This window comes from Gastrolobium bilobum, unplaced genomic scaffold (genome assembly GCF_033153095.1).
Source record: "Gastrolobium bilobum isolate Gb01-03AN ecotype WA unplaced genomic scaffold, APGP_CSIRO_Gbil_v1 utg20955, whole genome shotgun sequence".
Taxonomy (NCBI): Eukaryota; Viridiplantae; Streptophyta; class Magnoliopsida; order Fabales; family Fabaceae; genus Gastrolobium; species Gastrolobium bilobum.
This window is the reverse complement of record NW_026896977.1, coordinates 198105-217215: the sequence shown is the minus strand read 5'-3', so window position 1 is coordinate 217215 and position 19111 is coordinate 198105. Positions and strand designations below refer to the sequence as shown.

The 19111-nt window shown below is 33.4% G+C and overlaps 1 protein-coding gene across 3 annotated transcripts; it reads left to right on the top strand.

The window, feature by feature from the left end:
* The first annotated feature begins 12220 nt into the window (after positions 1–12220).
* Positions 12221–18427, top strand: LOC133303163 (auxin response factor 4-like). Of its 3 annotated transcripts, none has more exons than XM_061503042.1 (12): positions 12221–13166; positions 13284–13340; positions 13572–13757; positions 13865–13949; positions 14028–14118; positions 14586–14750; positions 15675–15794; positions 15888–15966; positions 16497–16659; positions 16784–17508; positions 17598–17788; positions 17989–18427. In XM_061503042.1, the coding sequence occupies exons 1-12, from the start codon at positions 12837–12839 to the stop codon at positions 18170–18172; spliced, it is 2376 nt and encodes a 791-aa protein (XP_061359026.1). In that variant the 5' UTR covers positions 12221–12836; the 3' UTR covers positions 18173–18427. The 3 variants fall into 3 exon arrangements, with proteins under 3 accessions (XP_061359026.1, XP_061359025.1, XP_061359024.1); XM_061503041.1 differs by having other exon boundaries at positions 16781–17508; XM_061503040.1 differs by having other exon boundaries at positions 16497–16665.
* Positions 18428–19111: the final 684 nt, after the last annotated feature.

Below are 19111 nucleotides of genomic sequence, written 5' to 3'. Positions count from 1 at the left end.
GCACGGAAAACGAATTAGTGTAGGAAAATGATGTACTCTTATGTAGCATAAGAGTATTATTTATATATGGTAAAATCATTTCTGCAGTCGCTTTACGTATAACAACGACAGGTGTATGGTTATGATTCTCCACATTTAATGCTTTCATCTTTTGTATGGTTATGATTCCCTACATTTAATGCTTTCAAGTATATATATGGAAAGTATTTAATTGTTGCACGTACAGCAGTCGCAGAAATATAAACCTATATATATATATATATATATATATATATATATATTGGCTTATCGTTTCTCAAGCTGCTTGAGATAATGTTAATTTCAGCTACTAAATCATAACCGTACAAAGATGGATCAACGGTGATAAAGGAAGAGAGAGAAAAAGAGAATCATAACCATTCAAAGGTGAATCAATTAATATAAGAAAATAAATAAATAAAACGACGTAGTTTTGAGATGGCCGAAGATAAACTTATCTCAAGCAGCTTGAGAAATATTATTCCCTATATATATATATATATATATATATATATATATATATATATATATATATATATATATATATATATATATATATATATATATATATATAGTTTGACACTAGAGTCGTCTGTTTAGCTTTGAGCTAATGAATCTGATATGTAAATATGTGATATTATTGATCTTCCTTGATCTGACAATCCTCAGATGAGGTATCAAACTTTTTTTTTACACCGATATCAAAAGATGTTGTCCATATATATATATATATATATATATATATATATATATATATATATATATATATATATATATATATATATATATATATTGTGAATGAATTTTGGTATGTAAAAACTTGCATGATTTTTTTTATATATATAATGGTACGAATTAAACACATAATCTAATACAATCTACTTAAATCTTTCACTATTATACCAATCCTAGTGACTTAAACTTGCATGACTTTAACATGAGGACACACAAGCCTAGTGCTTATCTCCGTATAGAATTGTCTATTATTTATTTTAGGAGTGATAATTTTCAACACGCTCCAAATATGAAATAGATTTTTTGTATTCGCATCAACTCATGTTCGTATTCGTGTTATGTTTATGTCGACCAAATATGATTCGAAAAAAATCATGTCATGTTCGTGTTAGGGATATTTGTGTTTTTGTTGATCCATTTAAATTAAATAATTATTTATTTACACTAATTTATTAATTTGAGTTTATTTAAGTAATTTTTATTCAAAAAGCAAAATTAACAGATTATTCGTATCGTATCAATCCATATAGTGAAAGGGTGGTGTTGAGAGAATTTGTATCGACCGAAATATAATTGGTCAACTTGAATTGTCATCCCTAATCCATTTGTATGGATTTGAAGATATATGTATGTTACCACCAAGCACATAGATCAACTTATAAGGGATTGTTCTACGTCCTTAACTAGTGATTTTGAGTTCGAGTCCCTAGGAATGCAATTGTATTAAAACTTGATAGGGAGAGCTTTGTCGCCTATGTGGTCCTACGTAGCTCAGATCGGATTAGTCAAATAATCGACAAACCGATATATAATATCGAGAAAAAGATATATGTGTTATAAAACTATAGGAAAAGATTTGAGGGAAATAGAGAAAGAAGAGATAGTAGGATGCATGAATCTTATTATTCATCGATCATTCACATTCTTACAAGAGTCGTGTCCTTATATAGGACTTTGAACATAATGAAGGAATAAATACATTGAATACACTATTAATGTTGCAAATACATAATACACCAAAAGACATGGGCAACCAAAGAGTCATCCACATATTAAACTATATATTTTACAACACTTCCCTTTGGATGATTATACACTATGGATATGTCTCATTAAAAACCTCTCCAAGAAAAACCTAGTGGGATAAAAATTTGGTAAAGGAAAAAAGAGTGCAATGTTAATAAATTCCCCTCAATTAAGTCATATAGCTACTGTTGGAGCTAAGGGAATAGATCAACATTTACAATTTTCTAAAATGATTATCTCATAATCTTCTCTCGAAATAAATTGTAATAATGCTCATTCAATTTGATCATTAACTTCCATTTATAACATGTCTCGTTGGATATTATTATGCTAATTTCATGTCTCGTTAAAACCTTACTAGAAAAATCCAATGGAAAAAAAACTAATGAAGGAAAAAGAGCACATGATGTATGTTATTAAAAACATCGCATAAAATGTCTCATTAAAAAAAAACCTTTAGCCAAGAAAAATCCTTTGGGAAGAAAACCTTAGCAAAGGAAAATTATAGTAATAAACCTTCAGAAAATAGCGACTACACTTAGTTTTTATAGCCTTATATAGCATTGCAGTGCTTCCACAAATAGATGCATATCTAATCTGTTATTATTAGACAAATAGTCAGCATCAAAACATTCCACCAATGTAAATCTCCATATCATATTTTAATACTTGAAGATAACCAAAATACGATTAACATCATTCTAATGTCTTAAATGGCCATACTATGTCTAGCTAGAACTTCTACTGCAAATGCAATATCAGGCCTGTTGTAATTTGCAGAGTATAATAGTGTTCCTATGACGTTTAAGATTAAGGGCTTTAGGTCCTAATCCTTTCTCGTTATTTTGTCTAAACAGATCTATATTCACTCTAGTGAATGAACTGTCATTGGGTCACTTATATAATAACATTGGTTAAAATCAAATAATCATTTTGGAAGATGCTCGATCTGCAGGTCGAGATAATAATATGTTTGAGACCATCATACACCGATTTTTGTAACTCGATGCTAAACATACTGCGAATTTTATTCTTTCCATGTAGGTATGGAGAATCCTTCAGCGATTTTCATATAAATATCATTGTCAAGTGACCTTGCAATCACGACGTCCATTAAATTCATTTTAATATGCATCCTAGTTGCCATACTGATCAAGCAACGGAACGTAATAGAATTTATTACAAGAGAATAAGCATCGTAATTGATGTAGGATATCTGCGAAAACCCTTATTCCTTCTTAATTTCCTCCTTTCATTTATTCTCATATGAATGCTTCTGATTCTTGAATGGTTTTGGGTTCTGGATCCGGATTATCTCTTGAGACAACAAAAGCTATTGAGAAGGCAATGGTGTCACCGGCGACAGATAATATTATTATATTTTCTTCCTTATTAATATAGTTTTATTGCATACTTTTATGTCAATATCAACCAAATCTTTATCGTTTCCCAAGACATTCAGATTTGGTCGTTCTGTATTCCCGGGATCGTTAAAAATTAGCAGTTGTATTTATTTCATCGGGTTCGCTTTCTTCGGGGTTGACCTCTTCAGGAGGCGCGATGAGTGACTTATTTTTATTTTCCGCGGATTTATGTCTTTAGTCTCATTCATGCTTTCGACATTGACTAGACTCAAACAAATTTTGTATCATCAAATTCTCCACTATATGTGGCTCACTTCCTGCAGGGATATGAGACTTAGCCACTCATTTGTCGGAAATATTTGGCATTTATCTTGATATGCAAGTTAATGATATTTTGAACTTCATGTTCAATTATACTTGTGCGTGGGTCAAAATAATTCAGTTGGTTCTATTTCCATTCAAAATAATTTTCCATGGATTCATTAAGCTTCTGGCTTTCTTCCACTAATGCCGGGAAATGTCCCTCATTAAATATTTAATTAGTGAATCATGTATTAAACAAATCGCTCATGTCAAACTTTCAAGTGACATAAGGACATATATAATGCAACCAAAAAAAATACGCAGATGGGAAACGTCATGTTCACATCCACGTACAAGTTCAAGAGAGGAGTATGCTTGAAAGCATATGAGCCAGTGAACTTCAGGTTCATGGTCAATTATATGTACACAAACATTATTTTATATCTTCTTTTCATATTTTTAGAGCTTATTGGGTTCTCATAATTTTTGTATAATTGGACCACTCCTGGGGTCACCTTTTCTAGAAATATGAAGTTGCTAGATTGCCCTCTTCAAGAGTGTCACTTTGAAGTTTTATTTCCTTTCTTCAAAGAATAAAATTGTGTGTGTACTTTAAATTTATTATACTCACATGATGTCCTTCAGGGACAATCAATCACATAATAATATTTGTAAATGTTTGCAATATTCTGCAAATTAATAAAATATAACTTCTTCAGGAAGTTAATAAAATTAACAAACTCAACATAAGACAAAATATGTTTCTTCAATAATATTCAACAATAAAATCACCATAAATGAAATATAAAAATAATTATACTAGAAATAACATAAAAACAAAAAATAATTAAGGAATGAATGAAATTAATATAAAATAATAAGAAGTATTAATTTAATTATGTATTTGCTACTTCAAGAGCAATAACCAACAAAATGACTTTAGGCTTCTTTACAATGACATGAGATTTATTATTTTTGCCTTTATTTTATTTATCCATATTTATCTCATTAGCCATCTTCGTTTGGCTTCTTTCCTTTGTCATGATTTGACACATCGTTGAATTTTCTATCATCCCTTTAAGGGTTATATCATTACTTGTACTCATAACCCTTAAAATAGCTAGAGTCTTTCATAGATTTGTCATTTGCTTTATGCAATGCTTTTGAACCAACAGATCTAAAATTATACTTATTTTCACTTACTTCAATGATGCGAAAATGTGGCTTTTCAATATTTTTTTTGTACAAGGCTTTTCAATGTTTGATATAATACTATACTTAGAAAATCCTGAAATTAATAATAAGAAAAAAATGATATAGTATCATAAATATCCTTATAATTAAACACTCACTACCACAGCAGGAATATGAGGATATATGTTGTCAAATGCTTAATATTATTTCACCCATGCTACGGGAGCAAGATAATATATGTTATCAAATATCCAAAAAAAAATTAATTAAAATTCCTACGTCAGGAGCAAGAGACATTCACTACTACTTTAGAACTAGGAGAATATATATTTCTAAAATATCCATTACCATTTAAGGAGCATAAACAAAAATAAAATGAAGAACGTAAATTAAAATATTTAAATTATATATCGATGTTGTATATTATATTATCGTAATTGATGTTGTGCATCACAGGCTATTAGAAAGAGCTCATTTGCATACTTCCAAAAGTTGCCAAAATAACAATTAGGTTAAAAGTTTTGTATGAAATCGTTGAACGATTATAACATTCCAACCAGCTTTTATAAGTTGCAGTCAAATATTAAAACTAATGAATTAAATCTACAAAGAGATCTGAACTCCCCCGTAAGGCAATTTATTTACCAGTTATTTATTTTATTTTGATTCATTAACAATAATAAAAAAATAGAAAATATTATTTTTGCAATTTAGAAATATAAATAAATAAAAATGGACCGAAAAAAACTCTCATGGTGTTCTATCAATCATGAGAGGATAATAGAGATAAGTTTCTTTCTTTCTATTCCAATTGGGAAATTTAAACAAGTTTTTTTTTGTTTTTATTCAATTTACCATAAATTAAGATCCATAATCCATTTGAAAAGTTTGACTATTTTCCTTTTTTTTTTAATATATTTTCAAACAAATTTATGTTATTATTATCGTTTTGAAATAGGGGTGTGAGACTAGAAAGATTAGATAGAGTAATTCAAAACTTACTGTTTGAAATAGCCTCCACACCCATTTTCCACCATCTCTCTCGTTCCTCTTGGTTTCTCTCCTCCACCGCCGTAGTCGCCACCTTCGTCGCGAATGCATAGCACGCCACCATCAGATCCGATCTAATTCTCCCCAGCACCGGCGACCTACATGGGTTCAGCAGTGGCGTTCGCTCATCTGCTCATGTGAGAATCTGCACCGTTAATTAAGGAAGTTAATTAATTAATTATGAGAAATTAGGAAATAATTCCATAATTGACCCTAATAATTATGAGAAGGCTTAAATAATTATGGTAAGTGTTTAATAATGCTGAAAGTCACTTTTCTGACGAAAAGTGCAGATACCGGTTCTGCTCTCGGTATAAATGTGTACTGATAAAGTATCCCGGAAAATTATAATAAGTGTATGAATATTCCTAGAATAATATGTAGGACTGTGATTTCAAGTTTCAAGTTAAAATAATGAGAACTGGTGCCAGAACTGACACTGGCTATGTAAAAGCGCGTACCAGAAAGGTGCTGCGAAAAATAAAATAAAAATATGATAAATCTTAGAAAAATGAGTAGGTTCAGAATCCCAAGTTTGAGATTAAAATGTTAAGCGTAGCTATTATTGTTAATACTGTGTGTTTAATTTTAAGTGATCTATAAATACTCACTTTGGCCCAAAACCCTAGGCCATATTCAGCCTCTACGTGAGTTGGTAGCTGATTCTCTCTAGTCTTTCTCTTCTCCTCTTGAAAGTCTTGGCCTTTGCTCATGAAAAGGGACCAAGAAGCCACCTTTGTTGTGAGTCTTCCTCTTGAGAGTTGTAAACACTGAGTTAGTGAGCATTGTGAGGGAGTTTGTGAAGCATTTCTGAGAGTGTGCTTGTTGTTTGTTGGGGTTAAGGGACTGTATTTTTTGAGTTGGTTGAGTGGGGCTTGTTCTTGGCTTCTTGAGCTTCAAGAAGCCACCTTTTGACAAAAAGGGTCAAGCTTGATGATCAAATTCGTATCTTAGTAAAGTCAGAATCATAGTGCTGTGTAGAGGACCCTTAGTGTGTCTCATTTTATGAGTTTTGGAGCCTTGGAGGTATTCATGATCACCCCCTTGTCATTTTGATGTTTTTAACTTGTTTAATATTTTAAAAAGAGCAACTTTAACCATTTGAGTAAAGGAATGTGTTTCTGAGTTCATAACATGTTAATGAGTATCTGTTTAGGGAGTCATTGGACTCCCAATCACGTTTGGACCCTTAGAAGTGGGATTATGCAGAAGTCTGTTCGAATTTCTGCATTCTGTTGGAGAAGTATTCGAATACTTTTCGTGTAGTATTCGAATACTTATCCCTTGGTAATCGGATACTCCTTACAGGAGTATTGGGATACTTTTCTGGAAAGAAAAGTATTCGGATACCTTTTAAGAAGTATTCGAATACTGGATAGTATTCGAATACAGTGGGTTTTGGTATTCGGATACTGTGGTATTCGAATACTGGAGGGAAAAGTATTCGGATACTTTATAGTATTCGAATACTTAAGTGAAAGTATTCGGATACTTTCTGGAAACAAGGAGTATTCGAATACTCATCGAGGAGTATTCGAATACCTCCTGCAGAAACAACATGTAATGACTTAAAATGAGATGGAAAGCCTTAATCACTTAATGTAATCTTGAGCAATGATTATTGATGATTAATTAATGTTTAAACAGATCGTTATTGTGCTGTTTGTGGGCCTTGAGCTTGTGTGGACTCTTGGCTAGGATAGTTAGCTTGCAAGGTAAGCTTTCGTGTCCTCGGTTTAGCCATTGTGTGGTTCCACCATACCCCATGGGGGAATTGTTTATATGCATGATGTGTTTACATGCTTTGATAATTGAAAATGTTGTTGAGCTTTATGTGCAATGGCTTTTAATATGTATGTGTTGTTCCACTTAGACGGTAAGCCTGAGTATGTGGCGTCATACAAGACGGTGACACTGTGGGTGGGTGCAAGTGACGTCTTGCACTAGTGTGGGTAATAGACGTATTCCTGCATTTCTCTGGCCAGTAGATTAGTATTGACACACATGACATGATTATTTGCTGCATTGCACTGTTTTGGAACTTATACTGTTAAACTATTTTAAACTTATATTGCACATGTAAGTGAGCTTGGGGTGAAAGATCCTTGAGGACCCCTTGCCTTACTGAGATTTCTGTTGAGAGATCTCATCCCACGTTTGGGGCGCTTATTTCAGGTTCAGGTAACCCAAGGGCTGAGACCTCTAGCGGCAGGAGGCCGGAGCTTAGCTGATATTGCTGTTTATATGATGATATGTCTGAGTGTTGGATTATGCCTGTTGCTTTATGTTTTTAGCTTGTTATGATTATTGTTGCTGCTGTTGAGACTATGTTGGGCTTTGTTGCCTTATTTGGTGAGCATGAGGATTGTCCATGCCACATTGTTTGACTTTGTCTTAGTTGTTTCGAGTTGTATAATTGTATCAGGATTATGTCCGAACTACGTGTTGTAGATCCGTGACTTAGATACTCACTAATTTATTTATGAGGTATTTTAGTTAGTTGTCTTTTGCAATTTACATACAGACGATGTTTTCATGAAAATGATTAAGTAATCAACCTGGCTAAGTATAATGACGTCATAATCGAAAAGAAAAAGATTTTCCGCATTTTTAATTAAGCATGGCTTAATACGATGACATGTTAACAACCCGGGTATACACGGGGTGTTACAGCTCACGTTCGTTCCGACCTCCTCACCCTGAAACACAGACTCACCGTCGGCAACTTCCAAACCACCACCGTGTTCATCGTTGCCGTGGACTCTCCCTTCGTGGAAACCGACGGTACTGAAGCTCTGGCGAGGCTCTCGATCTGGTGAGTCATGCATATTTTGATCTTCGAATCTAAGGCATCAGAATCACATCATTTTGCAAGTGTTTACTCAAATTAGTGAATTCCCCAAAAATTTGTCTGGCATCGTAGAGTCCCACTTCAATGCTATAGCCTGTCACTAAAATAAAAATATTGATATATAATTTGAAGATAATCTGTTTGAGGTATAGAAAAAATGTAATCCATTATCATCCTCTATAATGTCTGAATTTATATTCTTGATCTTCCATGTTGTTCTTAGATCCAAGAGTGGTGGTTGGAAAATTTGCTCTTTTATAGTTGGTAAAATCTGCAACTGCAAGATATTGATGAAAAATAGTGGTGCAACGCACGACAACAAGGTTTGAGAAGGGAACAGACTAAGGTTGAATTTTGATAGAGTCCCAGGTAGAATTTGGTTTGACTAGGTAGAGCGCATTTGTGATGATATTATGTTATAAAACTATAGGAAAAGATTTGAGGGAAATAGAGAAAGAAGAAAGAGTAAGATTGACGAATCTTATTATTCATCGATCATTCACATTCTTACAAGAGTCATGTCCTTATATAGGACTTTGAACATAATAAAAGAATAAATACATTGAATACACTATTAATGTTGCAGTTACATAATAAACCAAAAGACATGGACAACCAAAGAGTCATCCACACATTAAATTATATATTTTACAACAATATGTATGTTCCATAGACATATTTAATGTGATGAAAATAATGTTCCAACCGTTCAAATCTTAGATATAAAAAAAATAATTTTGAAAGAGCTACCTATATAATAAATTTGATAATGTTGGAACTGGACTAATGAAATAAGGGAAAAATGTTTATCCTTTTAAATGACACAACTTATATCATTTCACTCTCACAAAGAGGTGGGGCCCACACCTTTATATTTTTTGTCAACTCTCTCTCCTCTTTTATCTATCTCTTTCTCTCTCTTAAAATGACACAACTTTACATCATTTAAAATGACACACACTTTACCCATGAAATAATAGATAAACCATGATATATATCCGAAAATTTTCTAAATAAGTCCACCACGCTGCACCGTACTAGTCACTGAGGGCAGACCCCAAACCTCTCTCATTTTCTCATTTTCTCACTTTCTCACTTTCCTTTTATAGTTGTATTAAATGAACCGCTATAGGTAAAGCTCCATTTGTCGGATATTCATATTATACGCCTCCCAATCCCAATCATGTCAGATCAACTATATACCATTACTAACTTATTATTGCACATTTTATTGTAACATTTGTAGAATACGTTAAACTTGTTCTCTCGAGTTCAAGATAAAAATAAAGCTTAAAAAAATTAAACAATATACATTAAATTCAAAAAGTGGATTACGGTTATTTAATAACTTATGTAATATCATCATTACTTTATTTTCAAATTGATTGAGATCGACAATTGATAAATTCAAATAAAAAATAAGAAAGTATTGAGAGAAAAATAAAATAAAATAGATAAATAAATAAATATAAAGACAAATAAAATAAATAAATAAATATAGGAAAAAATTAATTAAAAAAATGACTAAGAAGGGCCAACTGACGTATGTAACATAGGAACTAATAGATCTACCCTTGCATAATGTTGATAGCTATCATTCATTTAGTTCTGAGATATGCTAATATACTTTTTACTCCATTAAGTCTTATTTATAATTAAGAGTGTTTATGGTTCTTCGAAAAATATATTTAAATCATTTCAATATGTGTTTTTTCATATTTTTAGCCACCGGATATTCCTAATCCACCGATTATTCTCATTTTATATTCATATTGCTTATGTGCAAATCAACATTCAACTTTGTATAATATTATATATATGATTGTTATTTTATAAAAAATTTCTTTTAGCTTTAAAGGGTTAGGGATTCAATGATTGTGTCATTTAATCTAACAATGCTCTAATTCTATGATTTATTTTCTTATCAATCTCTCTTCCTTTTGCAATATAGATATCAAATGTCTAAAAACATTATTCTTATGTGTCTTCATATAGTTTGTTAGCTCATTCATAATTAAAAAATAATAATATAAACCCAAAATATATCTTGGAACTCGAATATCTTATATAAATACTGTTTTGTTATTAAGAATGCTGTAAAAGTCTTACACTCAATCTTGACTATTGATCTACTTGTATCTAATGGCTCACATTACTAAAAAATTAGAACCTTTAGATATAAGTGGGATCAACGGACAAGATTGAGAGTGTAACTTACACTGATGTAAAATGATCTTGACTTATATATATATATATATATATATATATATATGGAAAAAATATTTCTGCAGTTAATGCAGATAAGTTATCTGCATTTATTCCCAAAACGACGTCGTTTTGGTATTGAAATCTTAAAAAATTATAAATATAAAGACTATTATAACCCTGAAATAAATTAAAATTACAAAATACCATGATTTCCGTCCCAAAACAACGTCGTATTGGGCTTACTGCAAATAACTTATCTGCAGTAACTGCAGAAAAAGCGAACCCTATATATATATATAAATATAATATTTTATATTCACATAATTAATTTAGTCGCATAAATTTTATACACTCGCAAGCCTTTTACCTTAAAGGTTGGAAATCAACACTCACAAACCGAAAAACAAAAGAGAAAGGAAAGAGAAATTTAAATTTAACAAAGTAATTTATTCTGATTCAATCTAATATAAATTATGTTCAGCTTATCTTGTCTGTACTATATTTATATTACTGTCACTAGTTACAAGTTACTTGATTTAGAAGGGAATATAAATAGGATTTAGAAAATCCTAAAAATAGTTATTCATTGGTCCAAATCCAAACTACTAAATAAAATAAAATTACAAATATAATAGTACCAACCTCTGCTCAATAGCGGACCTAGAAAATTTTATTTATGTCTGCGTACTTACAATAAAAGAATTAAGAAAAAAAATTTAAAGAAAATTTTAAATATATTAAAATACAAAAGAATATAAACAAAAAAAAACTTTAACTTAACTAGAAAAAAAAAGTAGTCAAAAGTCAACTAAACTGTTACAATAGGACATTTTGAGTCCTCAACAAAAATTACGGGTCCCAATTTATTTTTTCAGGAAAAAAATTGACTCGTGATCCCTCAGAATTCAAAAATAGACTCAGATATTCAAAATCGTGGTCCTTCTGAAATTCAAGAAGACCTGTATTAGTCCCTTAAAAGGATCACTAGTCGATTTTTTTTAAGAGATTATATTGGATCCCATATTTTTTGTTGATGACCCAAAATATATTTTATTTTTTTTTTTCAAAAAATTTATATGTGCAATTGTACACAGTTACTCATATACAAGTCCTTCATTGCCTCTGCTAACTCTACCAATAAAAACTTTTATTAGTATGCAAAATACCCAACATTAAACATCTATGTTATGCAATATGCATGCCATAAAATTCACCGACGTATATTGTGGGTTGAGTTGTCAGATTGTGTTATCTTTGAAATTCTATTCTTTCATGATATGATTTACAAATTAACAAAAAAAAAAAAAAATTCACATTGTTAGTGATTGTTTGAATATTTATCTTATTGATTTAACTTATGTTGTCTTGGGGGAGAGCCTCAATCACTCACCTCAGAGCCAACAGTGATAGAAATCATTAATAAAGAAGAAGAAAAAAGATAAAAAGATAAAAAGATAAAAGATGAGGCAAGCAAAGGAGAGTGAAGGTGGGGGGAGGGTGGGTTCTGTACTGTCATGGACTGTCCCCTCCACCCAACACACACTCTCTCTCTTTCTCACTCTATCTCTAAGACTTAAACCCTGTTAAGTCCAAAAGCCACTACTACCACATTGGCTTTTCTTGCCTTTTGTTTCTGTGCTGCTTCCTACACAATTTGTCTATGTCAGCTACTTCTGCTCCCTCGTCTCAGTACCTGCAAATGGATGTGGAATCATACTTTGAATTTCTTGTTATTATTTGACACTCCCTTTTCTCTTTCTACTACCCCTTATCCTTTTCTTCTCATCTTTAAGCACTGTTGTCTGGTATTGGTATTGTATTCTTCTCAACATGACTTTCTTGTTCTTTTTTTCTCTTGTTCATCAAGTTCCACTCTTCCCCAGTTTTAACTTTGTGGTTCCCCCCTCCAAAGATGAATTCTTTTTTTCATGATTTGACCTCATTTCCATGATATTATAGTTTCCACTTTCTGGGGTTTCCTTTTTTTTTTTAAAAAAGTTGTGAATTTTTCTGTTTTGGGGTGTTTTGGTTGCTTGTTCTTACTTCCATTTGAGTCTCACAATAAGAACCAACTACATTAGGTGTTCATGGAAATTGATCTGAACCATGAAGTGACTGAGGTTGAGAAGAATGCAATCTGTGATAGGGAATGTGAGAAAGGTGCTTGTTGTTTGTCCTCTTCAACTTGTTCATCTTCTAGTTCCTTTTCAGCTCGTGTATCTTCTTCTTATCTCGAGCTTTGGCATGCTTGTGCTGGCCCCCTCACATCACTCCCTAAGAAAGGAAATGTGGTTGTCTATTTTCCACAAGGTCACTTAGAACAAGTTGCTTCTTTCTCTCCTTTCACACCAATGGAGATGCCAACCTATGATCTTCAGCCACAGATCTTTTGCAGGGTTGTCAATGTTCAGCTACTTGTGAGTACTGAATTCTCCTCTTAGATTAATATTGACTTGTGTTTACACAATTCATTTACCCTTGTATTGGCTCTATTATTCATTTGGTTTTGCTGAATTCGTCATTTCCTGGAACAGGCCAACAAGGACAATGATGAGGTTTATACACAGGTTACTTTGCTTCCCCAGGCTGAGGTTGGTTTTTATTTGAAGATATTTATGTTTTGGTTCGTGTCTAATTTGTCAAGGGTTGAAATTTGGTTCTTCTTCATGGAAAGTAGACCAGTTCTGCGTAAATAATTAGATTCTTATGACTTTGAGCTTCTTTCATCCTTAATTAGAACTCAGAATATTTGTCTAGATGTGGGAACTAGCTTAAATTGTTAAGTGATGCACAAATTGAACATACTGGATTGTTTTTTTCAGTTGGCAGAGATGCATTCTGAGGAAAAAGAACTTGAGGAATTGGGAGCAGATGAAGAGGGAAATGGAGGATTACCTACAAAATCAACCCCTCACATGTTCTGCAAAACACTAACTGCTTCTGATACCAGCACTCATGGGGGGTTCTCTGTTCCTCGTAGAGCTGCTGAAGACTGTTTTCCTCCTTTGGTGTGACATCTTTCACTGGTCTTTTGGAACATTGTAATGTTAATTATAAAGCTTGATTTTGTAGTCTCCCTTAAGTTGGTGAACTACTCCTTTTACTTTTGCTACAGGATTATAAGCAGCAGAGACCCTCTCAAGAGCTTATTGCCCAAGACCTGCATGGTGTGGAGTGGAAATTTCGTCATATTTATAGAGGTAATGTAATTAGAAAAACAAGGTGTGGCTTCTTATATTGGCTAATTGGTTCACAAAATCGATGTGGTGATTTGTCAGGTCAGCCTAGGCGGCATCTACTCACTACTGGCTGGAGTATTTTTGTAAGCCAAAAGAATCTTGTTTCTGGTGATGCTGTGCTCTTTCTAAGGTATCTATCCATATATATATTTTCGTGTGAGTTTGTGTATGAGAAATTCTTAGGTATTTTAAGGTATCTTATATTGCTCTTTCTAAGGTATCTATCCATATATATATTTTCGTGTGAGTTTGTGTATGAGAAATTCTTAGGTATTTTAAGGTATCTTATATATTTTCGTGTGTGTTTGTAAATGAGAGGGCAAGCCTTGAAGCAGCGGTAATATTGCTCTGTGATTGAAATGTCACGGTTTTGAGCAGAAAACACTGAGCATACCTCAAAACCCATGGCCTCTTGTGTATTAGTATTAGGAATTTATGTCTTGTCTAACTTTGAAAGCATGAAAAATGAGTAATAATAATATTTGAATGCCAGTTGAATTAAATCTGAGATTCCAAGTACCAAGTCTCCAAGAAAGAAGATTCTATCTATCATTGTAGTACCTTTCATATCCTTACTGCTTGTTAATGTCTTTGTAGGGGTGAAAATGGAGAACTGAGATTGGGAATCAGAAGAGCTGTTCGACCTAGAAATGGTCTTCCTGAATCAATTGTTGGTCCCCAGAACTGTTATCCCAGTTTCCTTTCTTCTGTGGCAAATGCTATATCCACCAAAAGCATGTTTCATGTTTTCTACAGTCCAAGGTACTAATACTAACTGTTCACGTCTTCTTGCTTTGCAAAATGTATGAAGCTCACTCTGCATTATGCATTATTTATCTTTAGATATTGATTTTGTTGTGCCAATATAAATGAAATAAAATATTGGTTTCCTATTATTTCAATCAATTACATGTATTTTGTGATGACTGTAAGGTGACATGCATAAATAAGATCAACAAACATCCTGACACCCTTTTATTTTTACAACCTCTAATAGCTTATCTTTAATTTGTTGCAACTCTTAGCCACGAACTTAGCTTAGATCTTGAAGAAAATGATGTGGATCAGCTATAATTAGATGGTGAAAACTAAGCAGATGTGTCTGCAAAATGTGCGTGGCAGCACTATGCCCATGACTGTTAATAGGAATGGAATTGAGAAACTCCAATGGTGTGTGGATGGAAAAGTAGTGAACACTTTGATTTGGACAGAAATGGTTCATGTCCTTTCTAGAAACTCAGATCATAATACCTTCACAGCTTACTTACTAGCTTTTACTGTATTGTATAGGAGATGGCTTCCTATTGGCCCAGGGACTACCTGACTATACTATAACTATAGCCTATTTATTCTACAAAATTCCTTTCTCATATCTCTGATACAAAGGTGGTGGGAAATGGGTTCCATCTTCTACGCAGAGCTTATAAAAAAATAAACAAATTGTGATTGTTCCTCTGATGGATCTTCTAAGAAATAAAACAGTTTATGATAATCTTTAATTTCCTGTGGATGTGACTTCTTCCCTCTAGGGCTGCTAACTCATGATTGGTATGTGACTCTAGCAATAAATTTGTAATGTGTTTGAAGTTGCTATAATGCAGATCTTCCCTCTAGGGCTGCTAACTCATGATTGGTATGTGACTCTAGCAATAAATTTGTAATGTGTTTGAAGTTGCTATAATGCAGAGCAAGTCATGCAGATTTTGTTGTTCCCTACCAAAAATATGTCAAAAGCATCAAGAATCCAGTGACCATTGGGACAAGATTCAAAATGAGATTTGAAATGGATGAATCTCCAGAAAGAAGGTAAACTAGAACACAGTTATAAATCTTTACCCCTATGTCTTCCTTTATAAAAGATATTTACGAGTGACATAATGTCATCTTCCTATCTGGCAGGTGTAGTGGTGGTATGGTGACTGGAATGAGTGATTTGGATCCCTATAGATGGCCTAAATCAAAATGGAGGTGCTTGATGGTACATTTGCAATTTTGCTTTATTTCTATGAAGTATATTTTGACCGTTTTATTATACATTTAGCATTGGACCTACTTTTTTATATGTTTACCAACTTTGTCATTGAAGCATATGCTCTATCAGCCAGATTTTATTAATGAGGCACTTAAATCTAAGTTTATATTTTTTTTTTTATCTCTTCATATTGTATTTTGCAGTTCTTGAGAAATATATGAGGATAAAGAATTATTAAAGACAGATATTGAATTTGCAGGAGTCTTCTTAACATCAAACTGAATTATTGTGAAGCCAATTTATTTGTGAACCTCACATAGAAATCTAACCCCATTTCCCCAACTTTTCTTTGTAATATTTGCTTGCACATTCTTCATGTTTCATTCTAAACTGTTTTACATATCGTCTTATCCAGAGAAGATCTTTAATTTGAAGGTTGCGATAGTAACCCCCCTACAAAGCTAGGGTTTTTGAACTTAGTTAATGACCATATGGTGATGGCATAATTAATGTAAGCTTGCTGTAACATCCAACAGGTCAGATGGGATGAGGATACTGAGACTAATCATCAAGATCGAGTATCTCCATGGGAGATAGATCCTTCTGCTTCTCTTCCTTCCTTGAGCATTCAGTCTTCCCCAAGACTGAAGAAACTGCGGACAGGTCTGCAGGTTGCCTCACCTAGTCACCTCATCACTGGTATGAGTCCTAATGCTGAGATGACTGAAGTAGCATAAATCCGTAGTGCTTGTTAACTTGTGCATCATAAGCATCCTCTTCTTTGTTTCTTTTTGTGGTTTTTGGGTGGATGGGGTTGCAGCAGGAGGCAGTGGATTGGTGGACTTTGAGGAGTCTGTAAGATCACACAAGGTCTTGCAAGGTCAAGAAAATGCAGGTTTTGTGTCACTCTACTATGGATGCGACACAGTAACCAACCGGCCAGGTTTTGAGATGAGCTCTCAAAGTCATCCAAATCTTGCATCAACTGGAGTAAGAAAGGTTAACTCTGCTGAGCATATGAGTGTTCACCCTTTCAGTTATGCAGGCTTTATGGAAACTAATACGTTCCCAAGGGTCTTGCAAGGTCAAGAAATATGTCCATTGAAATCCCTGACAGGAAAGGTTGATTTGAACCTTGCTGTTTGGGGAAAACCCAATGTAAGTTGCACAACTTTCAACCTCCATCAGGAAACCAAACCCAACTTTCAATCTGCATATTTTCCTTATGGGGATATTCACAAAGCCGGTCAAGCTAGCATGTTTTGCTCCAAACCCACCAGTTTCCAGAGAGAGAATGTCCCATTTAACACGCCATCCACTCAGACAAGGATCATTAGAAATGAAGTTGGTGGATCAAATCTCCCAAATGAGCATAAGCAGCAGGACAGTGTTTCTGCTTCTGCTTCATTAGGGGCTGCAAATATGAGGATTTCAGATGACAACAATGTCAAGGGAAAGGTAAATGCATGCAAACTATTCGGGTTTCCTTTGTTTGGGGAAACTACCATCCAAAATATACAGAACCCTGCTAAAAGGAGTTGCACAAAGGTTAGGGATAATAACAACAAAATTATATTATGATATGCCTTTTTCTCTTTGATGTTTTTACCCACCCATGTAACATACAATGAATGAAGGTTCACAAGCAAGGTAGCTTAGTTGGAAGAGCCATTGATCTCTCAAGATTGAGTGGCTACAATGACCTTCTGAATGAACTAGAGAGACTATTTGGCATGGAAGGCCTTCTAAGTGATTCTAAGCAGGGATGGAGGATCTTGTACACGGACAGCGAGAATGACATAATGGTTGTGGGGGATGATCCATGGCAGTGAGTATTCTTCTTTCTGGACTCAACACTCAATAAAGAATGCTGCTTTTCCACCTTTTAGTTAATTAGTTAGTTAGTTATCAATGGCTGTTTATTTTGATATCTCTTGTATCATATTCTTTGTAAGCTGTCTAGTGCCTCAAATGTGCTGTATCTTTCTTGGTGATGCTAACAAAAGAAAGCATGGTTTTTGAGTGCAGTGAGTTTTGCAACGTGGTGTCCAAGATCCATATATATACCCAAGAAGAAGTGGAGAAGATGACAATTGGGATGATCAGTGATGATACTTATAGCTGTTTGGAACAGACACCAGTGGTTATGGAGGCTTCAAAGTCTTCCTCAGTGGGCCAGCCAGATTGTTCTCCAACTGTAGTTAGAGTCTAAGTTTCAGGGTTGTCTTAAGTATTATGTTGGCCCTGTCTCTGTTTAAATTTAGTTATCTGCATATGTTTTGATGCCATGTTTGATTACTACCCTTTGTGCTCCTAAGCCCAGCTTTGCATGGTCAGTGCAAGAAAAGACTGACAATTAATTGCACTAAACTAGATAAATAAGGGCTAGTCTTTGCATTATGTAACAAGCCATTACCGCTTAAGAATTACATACACTGGAATAATGGTGATAGTGATGGTTTCAAAATTTCCTGCTATGGTTGTGTGTAATATTATTACTACTGTTATGAATGTGTTTGGAAATGGAGTGTGATGCGGTGAACATTTTCGGAAATGTGGGCGTAGAAGAAGAACATGCAAAATATTGTTTAGTAAAAGCTTAAACAAATGCACTGTTTTGTATCATTTAGTAAGTAATTATTTTCACAAAAATTGCGTGAATAGTCGTTATTCGAGGGGGAAGATGAACTTACACTTAACAAGTCACATGCAACTAATGAATTAGGACAGTTAAGTGTAAGTGAGATTAATGATAATAATAAGTATAAGACATGTAAATTAATCCTTTCCGATATTCAATATCCCAGTATTTCAGCTTAGTGTGTGATCCATAATGTATGCCCATAAGCCTTTTTTGGTCTAGAGCTTTTTTACTTTGTTCCCTTTTAAAAAGTACCCCTTTTAACGATCAAATATTTTATAAAACAGTCATGATTATCATGTTATTTGTAGTTGATTTACTAAAAAGTTAGTGGTAACATAAACATTAAAAGTTGGAGGAAGGATATTCTTACTACCAAAATTTTCTACTATTAACTCACTACCTATCTAATTACCATTGGATCAACATTTTCTCTTTTTTCAAAAACCTTTTAGCAGTCTCTCTCTTTGATTCAATGGTGATTAGATAGGTAGTAAGTTAATAATAGAA